This window comes from Dufourea novaeangliae, unplaced genomic scaffold, assembly GCF_001272555.1.
Source record: "Dufourea novaeangliae isolate 0120121106 unplaced genomic scaffold, ASM127255v1 scaffold130, whole genome shotgun sequence".
NCBI classification, from domain to species: domain Eukaryota; kingdom Metazoa; phylum Arthropoda; class Insecta; order Hymenoptera; family Halictidae; genus Dufourea; species Dufourea novaeangliae.
Window position 1 is genome coordinate 512143 of NW_015374004.1, and position 14824 is coordinate 526966.

General features: G+C 35.2%; 1 protein-coding gene across 1 annotated transcript; it reads left to right on the plus strand.

Annotated features, from left to right (window-relative positions):
- The first annotated feature begins 900 nt into the window (after positions 1 to 900).
- LOC107188167 (arylsulfatase B-like) lies at positions 901 to 12350 on the plus strand. Its single transcript, XM_015576415.1, has 8 exons — positions 901 to 1085; positions 3194 to 3353; positions 5763 to 5989; positions 6562 to 6802; positions 8270 to 8427; positions 9687 to 9978; positions 11026 to 11330; positions 11978 to 12350. Exons 1-8 carry the CDS (start codon positions 966 to 968, stop codon positions 12212 to 12214), a joined length of 1740 nt encoding a protein of 579 aa, XP_015431901.1. The 5' UTR covers positions 901 to 965; the 3' UTR covers positions 12215 to 12350.
- Positions 12351 to 14824: the final 2474 nt, after the last annotated feature.

Here is a 14824-nt window from a genome sequence, read left to right on the forward strand (position 1 = left end):
TCCATTAAGAAAATACTCTATTTTTACCGCTTCGCTGATTCGCAAACCTTTTGGAATAATATATATTTTTTAAATTATTTTTTAAAAATCTTTAATAGTATATTCATTTTGTTCGACTACTGTGACAGGTGGGTTTCTTGCATTTTTAATCAAATCAATGTACTAAATGTTCAGTTTCTATGGTTTCAATTGTAGGCTCAACATTGGATATTCGTTGGTAAATTGTCATAACTTTTTCGTTGTAGGCCCTATTTTGGGAATTTGTAAGAAAAAACACTAACTATATCTCAACTATCTCCTAACTGTTGGATACCGTTGGCCAACCATAATGGATGCTCCAATCCGGAAATTTTGTGTGCGAGCGCTCAACGCTAAATTTACAAGGTATTAAGAAATTTCTGAAATACATATTGTTTTATGATCGAATCGATCATTTATATCGCGAATAATCAAATACTGTCCAAAGTTGTTGCGATATTACATAGATGTAAAATAAACAATTTCAGCAATAATTTTCTGTGTTATTCACATTTTCTCTTTATAAGTAATAATATACGGCGGTCAATTTAATAAAATACATATGTATATAAATATAACATAAAAATCACACGACGTGAAATAGTACGCAGATAGGTAATTACATAAGTACAGAAGAGAAGACGTAAGACGAGAAGCAACCCAGTTGAAACACGTACCTCCTTTATTGCCTTAATTATTAGTGTATTTACCCTTCCCTTTCATGTGGTCCATTCATGGCATGTTTCTTCGTGGGTGGACTATATAAACGTGTTTATTTCTGTTCCTCATTCTTCTGTATCCCGCAGGAACTGCCCGATAAACATTCCGCATAATGTTCGTAAGGCTGTTCTTCGTGAATTGTGTTTGAAAGTGGCGGAAAGGAAGTGTTTTCCAGCGTTGAAGTTTTCGTTTACTTTCGGTGTGCATTTCTAACCATTCTGTGAAAAATGCGCAATTTTTTTTCCATTTGGATAAATACGTTTCCATTGCTCCTGATGTGCATCGGTTGTGTTGTTGGTCTCTACGAAACGGCACCGCACATTATTGTGTTTATGGCTGATGATTTGGTATGATTACAATGTATTTCTGATAAAAGCACCCTAATTTCATTGCATGCCGTTTGATTATACCTTTTTAAAATATGTAATTGTCGATTAAAGTATATAATATTTCAATTACACCGCGTAAACCATGGTATTAAACAAGCTTTAAACATTTTTTATCCACTGCAAAAGATAAATTAAGTGAAAATTTTCTGAAAATGAAATATGGATATAATCAACGTATAAATGCATTTATTATTTTCTAATAATTAATATTGCTGTGATAAACAAGTATATTATTACTTGTTATATGTATATATATACCCAGATAGCATATGGCGCTCAATAAAGCCTTGAAGACGGCTTAAAGACGCCTTAGACCTAAAATAGCCGTAAAATAGGCGTCTTTAAGGCGTCATGTCTTATTTGGGATCTGTTTACTGCATACATATTTAATTTATATTAGTTTAAACAATTATTAATTTACTTTAGATTAGGATACATTCATCTGAGATATTATATACAGTTTACCTAAAAATGTATTGTCTCTTTTAGAAGTGGTAGAAAAACGTTTATACCGAATTTTCTAAACATACTTGTGCAAAATATGTATAACAGACCAAAACTTATGGTAAATTCCCATTAATTTATTATAAATATTATACAATATAATAAGTTTGTGTGAAGTAACTATATTGACTACGGACGAATATTTTTGTGCGAGTTCCTTCGCTACTTTTACCAATAACAGTAGTTTATTTTTATATAAGAACGCATAATTTTTTAATTGAATGCATCTGAGTCTGATGTATATTAATCGACGTTTATATTTCTGCAAATTATCAGTGATATTTTGGATTTTAATACTGATTAAATATCTAAAATATATTATAAATGTATGTACATTTATAAACTGAGTGGATACTTTCGATAAACGAAGCAAAATATGTATAAATGTTATAAAGTAGTACATTTTTATTCAGAATTCTATATTCTTTCGAACTATGTGATAAAAAAAATACATTTCATTCAAAAAAATCGAAGTTGACCTTTAAATCTTTGTAACGCCACCACCTACAAAGAAACTACAGACGTTATGAAATGTTCCCCTAAAAATCATGCAACTTTTATGTACAATAATTTTTCAGTAACCCATAAATCAGGAGCTATTCAGGTGTACGTGTTGGATGACTCACCCTGTATATTTCTTTAAGTAGTGCTTATCCGATTCTGCTATTTGTCATGCAGTGACTCGTATATCTTACATTTTTCACGCTAAAATTAGACAAGATAGATAGTAGAAGTGACTAGAATTTCAATGTAATTCAAACTAAATATAATATTATTTTGAAAGTCTGTTTTAAATATTGGGTGTAGCAATAACTGATTCATTATAGTTCCAATATGGTGGCAATACATTTTAGGTTCAGAATATCTTTCCAATTTTCTGTTTAATCAAAATGTCCAGATAACACATGACGCCTTGAGGACGTCCATTTTACGGCTATTTTAGGTCTAATGAGCCTTTAAACCGTCCTCAAGGCGTCATTGAGCGGCACGTGCTATCTGGGTGACGAAGTGTACTGGGAGCAAATAATGGAAATTGTTAAATTAGGATAGATATTTGAATTATTTCGCAAAAAAATACAGCGTTTCACCGAAAATAGATGACTATTTATTGGTACACAACAAACGCCAAAAACTATTTATAATATCCTACCTAATATGAGTAATGCAAATATAACGTGTGACCGTTTGCATATTACTTTTGCCTGCCTGCTTTGCTTAATTCGCTACGATTAATTTGTAGCATGAAAGCGTTTTGAATTAAAATTGTCCTCAGTTAAGACAATTATCGTAGCTCGAAAATTATCTACGCCTCCGCGATTAACAAGGATGCTAGTGCCTGTGACTCATCATAACCACAAAACAAAAATCTCTCCCCCTCTTCTCCATACCGTCGTATCAATTACTAGATTACGTCGTTACATTTTATTACATAATGGCCTATTATCTCGTGCGTTATATGTATGAATGTAATTTACGCTTACGGTGCACTGTTTAGATATTCCTCTACGTCGAGATGTAGATTCATTTCTGTTTCTTTAAAAACTGTTATGATATCCTTACAGGGATGGAACGACATTGGTTTTCATGGATCGAATCAAATATTGACCCCCAACATCGACGCTCTGGGATATAATGGAATTATATTGAACAGACATTACGTGTTGCCGTCCAGCACACCTTCTAGGACTGCCTTTTTTACTGGACAGTACCCGATACGTATTGGTATGTGTAACACAAGATTAATGTTCTTTTTTTTTGCTTTAAGGTGTCTCCCTACTGTGACGGGTGAAAAAAATCGATTCTTTTTTTTTTACATTTTCTCAAGGCATAATATTTCAAAACCATAATCCCAAGAAGATTTCGCCCGATTCGAAGTAATAAGGAAGTTATTAACCTTTAACCGAAGTGGGCGCGCCGCGGCACGCAGGTTCAAATTGAAACTTTAAACGCGTTTCTCTCAAAACGACATTTTTGTAAATGGCTGCCACGATATCTCAGCAACTATTTGACGGAGTGACTCAAAACTGTGTAGGCATGTTCAGTAAGTGCATAGTTTTCTCCTGTACTATAATGAAGTTGATACTTGCAACATTCGAATTTGGAACTTAAAAAACGAGCGACTTTTTTCGCGAAAATTGGCACTTTTTTGCAACGCTCGACCATTTTGTTATTTTTCAATATTTTTTTATGCATTCTAGTACAGGCAATAGCCATGTTCATACAGATTAAGAATCTTTCTCAATTTTCTATTTGAGATAACGTAGACAGCTGATATAATGGTAGCCACGGAGGGAATTTTTTTCAGGCAGTCCCGGAAAATTACAGTAACCTTTAATCTGTACTACATTTTCAAATGAAACAAATTAAGCTTATCCTATTAGTGTATACGAATTCATAGAAAAAAGTTTAACATCGATATACCTCATAGTTTTTTCTACAAAAATTCTTGAATGTCGCCTAATTGTTGACTCGTCACAGTAGGGAGACCCCTTAAATCAAATGCTACAACTATATACCCAGGGCCGTTCCTGGCGGGAGTGCAGAAGGTGCCCCTGCACCTGAGCGGCCAAACTCAGCGGCCACCGCAGATCGTTTATTATATGTAAAACATGGACTAGTAAGAATAATAATCATAAGTTTTCTGATGATTATGCAAATTTTAGAGCAACAGAATTTAACCAAATTAATTGTATATGTAATCTTTGTAACAGTACTCATGTACAAGAAGGAACTATCTTTATGGACAGCCCAAAATAGCATATGACATTTAGCCATATTTAGTGTATTAAATTCGTGTAAGTAATTAATGGTCGCTATTTATCAACCATAACATCATTATTACAAACATTATGCGTTAGTTTTGTACTTATATATGGAATAAAATATTCATTTTAAATAAAACCGTTCATTTTGTAAGGATTTTTGTTTTATTTTATGGAAAAAAAATATACATATATATATATATATATAGGGTGTTCGAAAACTAGTGGGAAAAAATATAAGAGGTTATTCTTTGAGGCAAAATAAGACGAAAATCAAGAATAACGAAATTGCGAAAAATGCTTCGTTTGTTAGTTATAAGCGTTTAAAAATTGACCCAAATGATGGAAATCCGCGCACACGGAGTGTCAGCGGATCACGGCTCAGCCGGGGCGTACAGTCACTTTAAAGACTCAACGACGTGCAGAAAAAGTCGGTAGAACAGCTGTCTACTTACCCCATAGAAGATGTCGATAAATGTGCCCGTGGTATTTGAGTCGAATCCACTTGTATCGCATTAACTGTGATTACTCGATAAAATTCGCAAGAAATGTAAATATCTTCTTACGAATAATTATCGAGTAGAGAGAGTTAATGCCCCCTCTAGTTGTCATGTATAACAATTGTCCTGTCCACGAGTATCTATGAAATTAATCCGCACATGCATGTACACCATAGAAGTCCACGAAAAGTGTCCACACACACTGAGCGATTGTCCCGTCCGCGAAAAATGTTCACACACTGCGCGATTGGTTACACCCGCGAGCGGTTCCTCCGTTGGGTTTAACACTCTACACGTTACACAAAACTAACACTCAAAATAATTAATTTATAACTATTTAACACTAATTTTAACCTACTCTAATTAATTTATAACATCTATTTATACTAATTTTTAACATGCAATAATTAATAAAACCTACAATATTTAATAAAACCTGCAATAATTAATAAAATCTACAATATTTAATAAAACCTACAATAATTAATAAAATCTACAATATTTAATAAAACCTACAATAATTAATTTGCATTAGATTCTGCATTATCTAATTTCCGAAATAAAGGACATTTGGCATTTTTTCTAAACTCAATAAAGGACAAATTTTTCTTGAACTGGCTCGAACCAACTTTGATCAGTACTAACAATAAGGAATGGTGAATATGCAAATGAATCAATCTTATTCAACTTGATTATGAAGTTTTTTTACCAATCAATATTTATAAGTAAATAACTGTATTACAAAGAATTTTCAAATACACGTTTCAACAAAATAACTAACAATTTAAGTATGCTGAGAACCAATTTTATTTTTCTCTTTCTTCTTTTTTATTTAAAATCTTAACAGATCAAAATGGTTTGTTACGTAGGGATGCAAGGAGATGGAATACATGGTGGTGAACCACGTGGTTTGCCGTTGAATATAAAAATTTTACCGGAATATTTACGAGGATTGGGATACACCACGAAATTAATCGGAAAATGGCACATGGGATATCATACACCTCAGTATACACCATTACATAGGGGTTTCGATACTTTCCTTGGTTTTTACAACAGCCATATTACCTATTACGATTATAGATACTCAAATCAGGTAAGTAAAGCAATTTAAGGGGTTCTTAATTATACAGGGTACGCCTGTGGAATATGACAATTTTCAAAGCGCATGTGCGCTATTATACAGGGTGGTTCACAAAAAACCGCACATCTAAATATCTTCTTGGATATAAAGTTATGAAAGTATGTTTCGGTACAGAAATTCATTCTTTTTCGAAGCCACTTTTTTGATATACCAGGTCACCGATATTTTTTTTAATGGGTTCACATATTTCTGTTGAAAGAATATAAAAAGACATAAATCTTCATTCAAAAGATATAGATCATCATTTAGAATATAAAAGGCACTGGAGTATTTGTGATGGAAAGTCGTTACTTCAGGAAATATTTCAAGTTTCTCTTTTAACTAATTCCAATTTTTTCATAAGGTAGTTTCTTCTCTTTCTTCCGCTTTCGATTACTTTGAAACTATAGTTTATCTTGGTTGTGCGGGATACCCTGTACATTCTGTTAGTATGCAGTGATCTTGTATTTTATAAAGAAACTTATTCCTACATTAATTACTTTGAACGATTTACTTCAAACAAATCGACTCGGTATCTTTTTCAGAACATGAGCGGGTACGATATGCATCGAGGAGACGATCCTGCTTACGGGATTAACCGTGAATACGCAACGGACTTATTCACTGAAGAGGCGATCAGGATTATCGAGAATCATGAACACCATAGGCCCCTATATCTTCATATATCGCATCTGGCGGTACACGCTCCTTTGGAACAGCCCGTGGACCAATACAATGATAGGGAATTTCTTCAAATACGTGAACCAAATCGACGTAAATACGCCAGTACGTCAATAAAATACGCAAATCATAAAATGCAATTGCAGGCACATATTCGCTCAGATGTTATACCAAGCTCCAGTACAGGAGTAGCTAATCTGTGGGGTATCTGAGCTGGTCTATCAGTGCAAGAATGGCGAGATAACTTGACTGAAAGTGGGGTGTAGTCCTCATGAAGGGAAAATCATTCCATAAATGGTACCATGGTGACTGGATGAAGAAACTACACAGGCGACTCTGTCCCTGGCGCCTCCAATATGAGGAGAAAAAAATCCCTAGATGAGGAGGTTATTTGATTCTCTCTACCCTGTCCATCTACAGTAAATCCACAATGAGTGTTCGGTGGCTCCTCGGCACTGAAGATTAAATATTTCATAAACTAATTGCCATATGCGGCTAGAAGAAATATCATTGGCTTCAGAATTCCAAGGTCTATAAATGTGCTAAACCTCATTAAAAGGTCAATGATACTCCTGAGGATTTCTCTTTGTCTGTGCCGAGGAGTTTTGAACCACTTATCGAGGATTTACTGTAATGACGAGGTTGGACCATCGCGGCGGCAAGGGGAGTCCATCGGTGGGGTAGGGGGTAGTGTGGTTACATCTTTTCTTTTAATACCCACCATTCCAATTCACATCAGCTCTATCTTAACATAAGAGTATGAAACACATTAGCACCGCTGCATATACAGGGTGGTCCACACAACTTGTTCACCCTGAATAACATCTAAAGTATGCATTGCATGAAAAAACTTTTTATAGAAAAGTTGTATGGTTTGGAGGGATACGTTATGTAATGCATATATTTGTTTTGTAAGTGGAAGCATTTCGGCGATTTGAAGGTCAGATTCGTTTTTTCAAATGGAATCCTATATTTTTTATGCCAAACTATCGAAGAGCGTTAAATTTTGAGTAAAAAAAGTACTAGCTTTATTAGCCGTAAACCTAATAATTAACGAATAGTTTCACTTTGCTTTTTGAAAATGGTCTGTGCGTAATATTTTCAAGAAAATATGTCTAGGTACTCATGACCTTTAGATGTTATTCAGGGTGAACTAGTTGCGTGGACCACCCTGTATATCGGGTACATATGGATGTAGGTCATTGTAGGTGATAGCACAGACGAGAATTTCGTCTATGGTGATAGAGACCTAACTTCACTCTGCGTTCCTGGGAACCCCAAAATCCATGACCCCTCAAGGACAATGACATGCAGAGTCTTATATTACCTGTAGTGACTGCTGTTGTGCAGTTCGTTTCCTCACTACTCATTATCAGTTGCTGGCCACATGACTGGTGTATAAATTATTCGAATACTTTATCGGCTCGGATATTCCAGCAGAAAGAATTTCAGATGTGGTTTCAAGTCTATTTGATAAGTTGATTGTTATATTTGAATTTGTTTTAAATCAGCTGGGTACATATCCTATTTCCAACTATATTATGAACTATACATTTTTTTTATTGTAATTAGAAATGGTATCACGATTGGACGACTCGGTTGGACGAATCTTTCACGCGTTGGGTGAAAAGGGAATGCTCAGGGACTCTATGATCCTGTTTCTCACAGACAACGGGGCTGCGTCCATTGGCAGATACAGAAACTGGGGCTCAAACTACCCTTTGAGAGGGGTAAGATTACGACATGAAGTCAGCAATTTAATATAATTAAAAATAAAACAACGTAACTGGCTATGCGAGGTAATAAATTAAAATAACTAATTATGGAAAGTAATATGCTATCGTAATTAATTTGTTTCTGGCAAGTATGAACCATATAACTGAAGACTACAGTTATTACTATTGAGACTTTCGAGTGTATGCTGTGTCCTGGTGGAATTATTTTCTCAACGTTTCGCAAGCATTGCAGCTAGCTTCATCAGTGTGTGCCTTGTGATGCTCCACTAACATACTGGAGCCTGTGATCAAAACATAGTTTTAATTGATTAGCTGAACAATTAAAAAACTGGGAGGAGAAAACTCCAGGTTGAGTTCAGATGGTGGCTTGTATCCCTGTTGATGTTGTTAGGGTTTTTCATTATCTCCATCGTTTCCCGGTATTTTCTGGGGAAGTGTCCTAATTTTTGCTATAACATTAGCTTGGTTGGATAGTATTTTGTGTCTTGTTTTCTCATTCACACCTCTACCATACGTGTATAACAAAAATTCCTACCCAGATAGCACACGACACCTAGTGACATCTTGAAGACGGCTTAAAGGCGCCTTAGACTTAAAACAGCCGTAAAATGGACGTCTTCAAGGCGTCATGTGCTATCTGGGTATACTACTATCATTAAGGGAAACATTATTGCTACAATATTTGTCAGCTTTGGTTAAGTTGGATTTGGCAGTTTTTGCCCTTTTTCAATCTTCCAAACCGTTTTGTTTAGCAAAAACAAAAAAAACCGTGTTCAATAATAAATTTTAATTCTCTACAAGTTCATGCTAGTTTGAACGAAAAAGAATTTCGCTCTGGAGATTTTCCCTTGTTAGTTATCGATATAATAAAAACTATTTCATTTGGTTAGAACATTTAATGATATTTGGAAATTTTCAGGGTTATTTTTGTTTGTGCATGATTCGCACGTCCACCAAGAAAAATTTATAATTCGAAATAATCGTAAATATTTTCCACAGCTGGTACATGATCAGTATGATAGTTGCACATGCGAGTGTTCAAATCTTTGACAGATTACGAATTTAATTTGTTTAATAGATTCTTTATTGCGTATCATTTGTGACTAACTAAATATCCCTGGTGAAACGTTTGAACAGTTAATTAATATTCATTCACTCGATGAATTCTTTCTTATTCTATGAAATTTGAAAGAATATACAGGTTAACAATTGAAACATTTTTATAAAGTGCGCTTGATTTCTCTGAGTTGCAGACAAAATACACTTTGTACGAAGGGGGTGTGAGAGGTGCAGCAGCATTTTGGTCACCAAGGATACAGAAAGGAGCTCGCGTATCGAACCAATTGGTGCATATAACAGATTGGTTACCGACTCTTTATTCGGCAGCTGGCGGAGACTTGAATGACCTAGGTGAGATCGATGGTATCGACCAATGGCGAGTTCTCAGCGAAGGCGTCGGACGTGGAAGAGAGAAGCTTTTATTAAACATCGACGAAATGTATAAAACCGAAGGAGCAATATATAGTCGGTTTAAATTATTACGAGGTAAATTGCGTAACACAGAAACATCAACTATACTAATACAGTAGACTCTAACTATGTTGCCATATTCGGGGCTGTTGGGGAGTAAAATGGCAATGAGTTCAGAGTCCCCTCCATGCTAAGTTCTGTTGCCATGGCCTCGGCCTCAGCGCCTGCGCAAAAGTTGGATAGTGCTGGTGCGCTGGCGTACGCAACATGGTGGGAGAGGGAATTTGTGTGCGCGAAAGTACGTGTAAAGAGGAAGTACCTCATGTGGCAATGTGTTCAGTGGCAATATAGTTAGAGTCTACTGTATTTCTGTTTTGTTATACATAAGTATATTATAAAATTATTCAACAGAAATGCAAATTTACGAATATTTAGCCTATTTATCGAAACAATGTTTATGATTTTCTAAATGTGTACATATGACAAGCTGGTTGAGAAATGTACAGGGTTTTTGATAACAGTTGGGTGAATTGCCGCTTTTTTTTGTAAATGTGTATACTCTTTTTATGCTTTATCTCATTTCATACATCAGACTTAAATTCCTTAAGTAACTTTTGGATTCGAATGAAACTAAAGTAACTTTATAATTTTCCGCACTGCAACCTATAGTACAAAACATTGTAGTATTGACAGAAATTATAATACAGAAAAAACGGTCCAATTGCGTGCTATCGCCATATTTCTCAGTACAGACTCCTCTCGATTATTGTCTCGAAATCGGGTCCGTGTCGGGACAATAATCTTATAGGGAGAAATGCTTCAAACCCTCGTAAATTCGTTTCTTGCTCGAAGCCCGAGCCTCGGTAACGAAATCGGAGGGGCAATAAAGTATGCGTTTGACAGATTCCACGGCCTTCCCCTCGCCCAGTGGTGAGGATGACGCCTGGACAATAATCGAGAGGAGTCTGTATTCACATAATTGGGATTTGTACATTAGCCTGGATTGAACGTATTTCATTTGATATTCTGTGCATTTCAAATTACGAAATTCTATATTCCGGAGAAAAATACATCAAGTAATTTCGTTAAGACTTTCTAAATATGTCACTTTTTCTTTTTAAGGTTCCATCGATAACGGTTACTACGATGGATACTATGGCGATTCTGGCAGAACGATAGAAGTTCCACCATATTCGGATCTCGTACTGAAAAGTTCTGTGTCTCAAGGTATCACCTACCATTTAGGAGGCCCAGTGACGCAACCAAGTACAATGTTGCAATTACGACGGGAAGCGACAGTCCAGTGTCGTCCAAACACGACATATTTTAATAGACATGTGTTTACCACGTGTAATGTTACAGAATGTTTATTCGATATAGTGAACGATCCATGCGAAACGAAAAACATTGCCGAGTCATATCGCAGAGTGAGTAATATTCATATTGAGTTTATCACTAGTCTATGTGAAAAATGGGGTTCCTGGGATGATCTGAAACAACTTTTTCCTTAGCGAAAATGTTGTCCGAGGCTTTGTTAATGAGATATTAACGAAAAACCCCGACCAATCAGAGCCCGAGTCTGCCGGCCGAACTCCTGCGGTAGCGTTTGGTAGCGAACGTTACCACGGGAACTCGGCCGGTAGACTCACGCTCTGATTGGTCGGGGTTTTTCGTTAATATCTCGTTAACAAAGCCTCGGACAACATTTTCGTTAAAGAAAAAGTTGTTTCAAAGCACCTCACGTCTCGCATTTCCGGGTCCTCCAACATTTTTGTTATGAAAGTGTTCTACATTATTATTAACACCCTATACTGTATATGCAAGTGTTAGACGAAGCACAGAAAAACATACTATTTACTATTCTTAAGCGAGTTTGAAGGAAATTATGCAACGCAGTAATTGCCAATACAGTTTACTGAAATGTACAATTATAACGGAGTTTAGGAATAGTTAGAAATAAGTACAGTAGAACACTGATTATCCGAACTAATAGAGAAACAAATCCGTTTGAATAAGCGGGTTTTCTCTAGTGTAACCCCATCAGTTATGGTATTAATAAATGTACTGTTTACAGATTGCTCGGGACTTAGACCTGTACCTAGAAAGATACGGCCACATATTAGTTAGACAGATCAAGGTACCAGTCGATTGGTTGGCTGATCCTAGGAGAAGAAACAACACCTGGGAACCATGGATGAACTCGGGAGCTACGATATATGTTCCTAACACTGCGGCAGTGCTTGGGAATTTAGTCTTCTGTCTTCACCTTTTATTCGTTTTTCTTTCAATGCTGTTGAACACTTTCCTTTGAGTATATGGTTTGTTCAAATGACAAATGCATTGTAAAAAGCATCGAAACGACATTTGAAATTAGCTCATTTTACGATAGATTGTATAAAGCAGGGTAATACATAAAACCAATTTTCTATCAGCATTATGATTGCATACAGACAATTGAGTAATTATAAATTTCAGTACGTGAGTGACATGATATGCTTTCTGTAATATCTTCAAAAATGACAAGACAAGTTTTTATAAATTTCTTTTATCTTGTCTAGTCAATTTGTTTGAATATTTTATTATATTACATTACTAATTCTCTTTGCCATTTGTCAGTGATTATATGAAAATAGAAAGTTTTATTTCAAGTTCTTGAAATATAAGTTATTTTATTCGAATAAATACGAATATTTGTAATTTTTTTTAATATATAGGGTGTTCCGCTTAAAACAGGCCACCTAAATATCTTCTCTATCTGTGATCATACGAGAAATATTTTTTTGTAATTTACATGGTTTCAAGCGACGAATCAGATGCTGGAAAAAATGATGTAAGTCAATTCAAAAGTTTTAGAGCTCAAGATCATTTCAAGGTCATACTATTATACATGGATAAATGCATAATAATGTTGGCTATAATACACAACAGGAAAAATGATGTGTATATAATTAAAAAACAATAGGTGACTTTGAAAAAATCATTAAAAACTGACACTTATAAAAAAATTGTCGCCATTCAATTTGTGTCTTGAAACCATCTAAATTACGTAAAAAATATTTCTCGTATAATTCCAGATAAAGAAGATATTTAGGTGGCCTGTTTTAAGCGAAACACCCTGTATAGTACACTTATACACGTTTGTATGTAACATAATTATTATATAAAACATTAAGAATAATATTTATTATTTATTAAAACCAACTAAATAAGTACCAATTAACTAAGAACTTTAGTCATTATTTCTGAATTCTATCATAACAAACAGTCTTTATATAAAAGGAAGAAACAGGACGCAATAAAAAAAATATAACAACCAATGTTGAATAATTTTCTCTTTGGGTTCGTAATATTGAACAATCATAAAAAAACATTTTTTTTCCTATTAAAGGTAATTGGAGCTACATTTATTACATTTTTTTATTTACGATATGAAAGAAGTGTTTTAGGAATACCGTCGTTTAAAACAACCGATGAGTGACATTCCGTTGTAAACATTGAAAATCGGGAACGCGAGCGCGAGATATCTCGGTCAAAGCAGCTCGTAAACGGTGTTGCTTCGCGAGATATTCCGTACACAGCGTCGCAGGAACGGTTTTGTGTCGCGAGATATTTCGCACACAGCATCGCATGAAAGACATTGCGTTGCAAGATATCTCGTCCAAAGCATATTATAAACGAAATCACGTGGCGAGATATTTCGTCCTCCTTCACCTCCACGGTCAGCGCTGAACGATCCTAGCGATTACGTATCGGAATTTGCGGCTAGCAAACCCGTTTCGATACAACCAGTTTCTTTACATTGTATTACAGAGTGTATTGTGACACATTCCCCAGATAGCACATGACGCCTTAAAGACGCCCATTTTATAGCCATTTTAGGACTGAACGACTGAATGCCCTGATTGTTAACCAAGGCGCTTTTAAGACGCATTCTGGGCGTCTTGAAGACGTATTCTAGGTGTCTGTAAGCGCCATTAAGACGAGAGAACAGACGTATTTAAGGCGCCATCTATACTCCCTTCTTAAGCCATTATCTATATATATATATATATGTGTATTACCGACACCTAATTTAAAGACTGCCTTAGCGTCCTCTGCTTATGGACAGCGTTCAATTCCAAAACTATTCTAAGTTGGGTGCCGTGCTTGTATGTGTGACTTGTCTAGAGCGTGAAACAGGAGGTAGGTATCGTCACGCGGTGTTTTAGATTGTGGCTATTTGATTCTATTACATTAAATATATTACACTTGTTGTAAGCATATACATTTATAAGTAATTCATAACATTTTCGAAATTATATAACATCTTTAATTGTAAGTAAAATGTGTAGAACATAATTTCACTGAGGTTAGAAAACTAAGAACAAAAATTTGTATGAATTTCCAAAAAATTATAGACTACAACTCATATAAAGATTCTAAGTTAGTCTGTTGTGCTTTAATAATTTCACGAAACACCTTTAACAAGTTTGAGGAACACTAGTGTTAAGAAGCAGTGACACATGCTCTACTCTAAAAATCAAATAAGACCATAACTGCGAAATGACGAATTTCGGTCTTGTTTGCGCATATTCCTCTCGGTTACCTTAGTTACCAACGTCTTAAACAATTGAGCATCATTATGCCTCGTGTAGCATCATACATCGAGTGTCTGTGAAGTACAAACGTGCCAATTCATAAGTATTCATATCTTGAGAAATACTTCATTATGTCACCCGGTGTATGACAAATTCTAGCGCCCATGTTACAGAGAGACCTCTGGTGCTCATCCCAGCTGCGCGAAGCAGTTATGGTCTTATTTGGTTTTTAGAGTATATGTATATTCCTCATATTCTGTATACTATTTTGTTCTGTACATTTTGTTAAATTTGTAATACTCTAACGTATGGTATTTGTATTCTTTATATGATATTATATATAT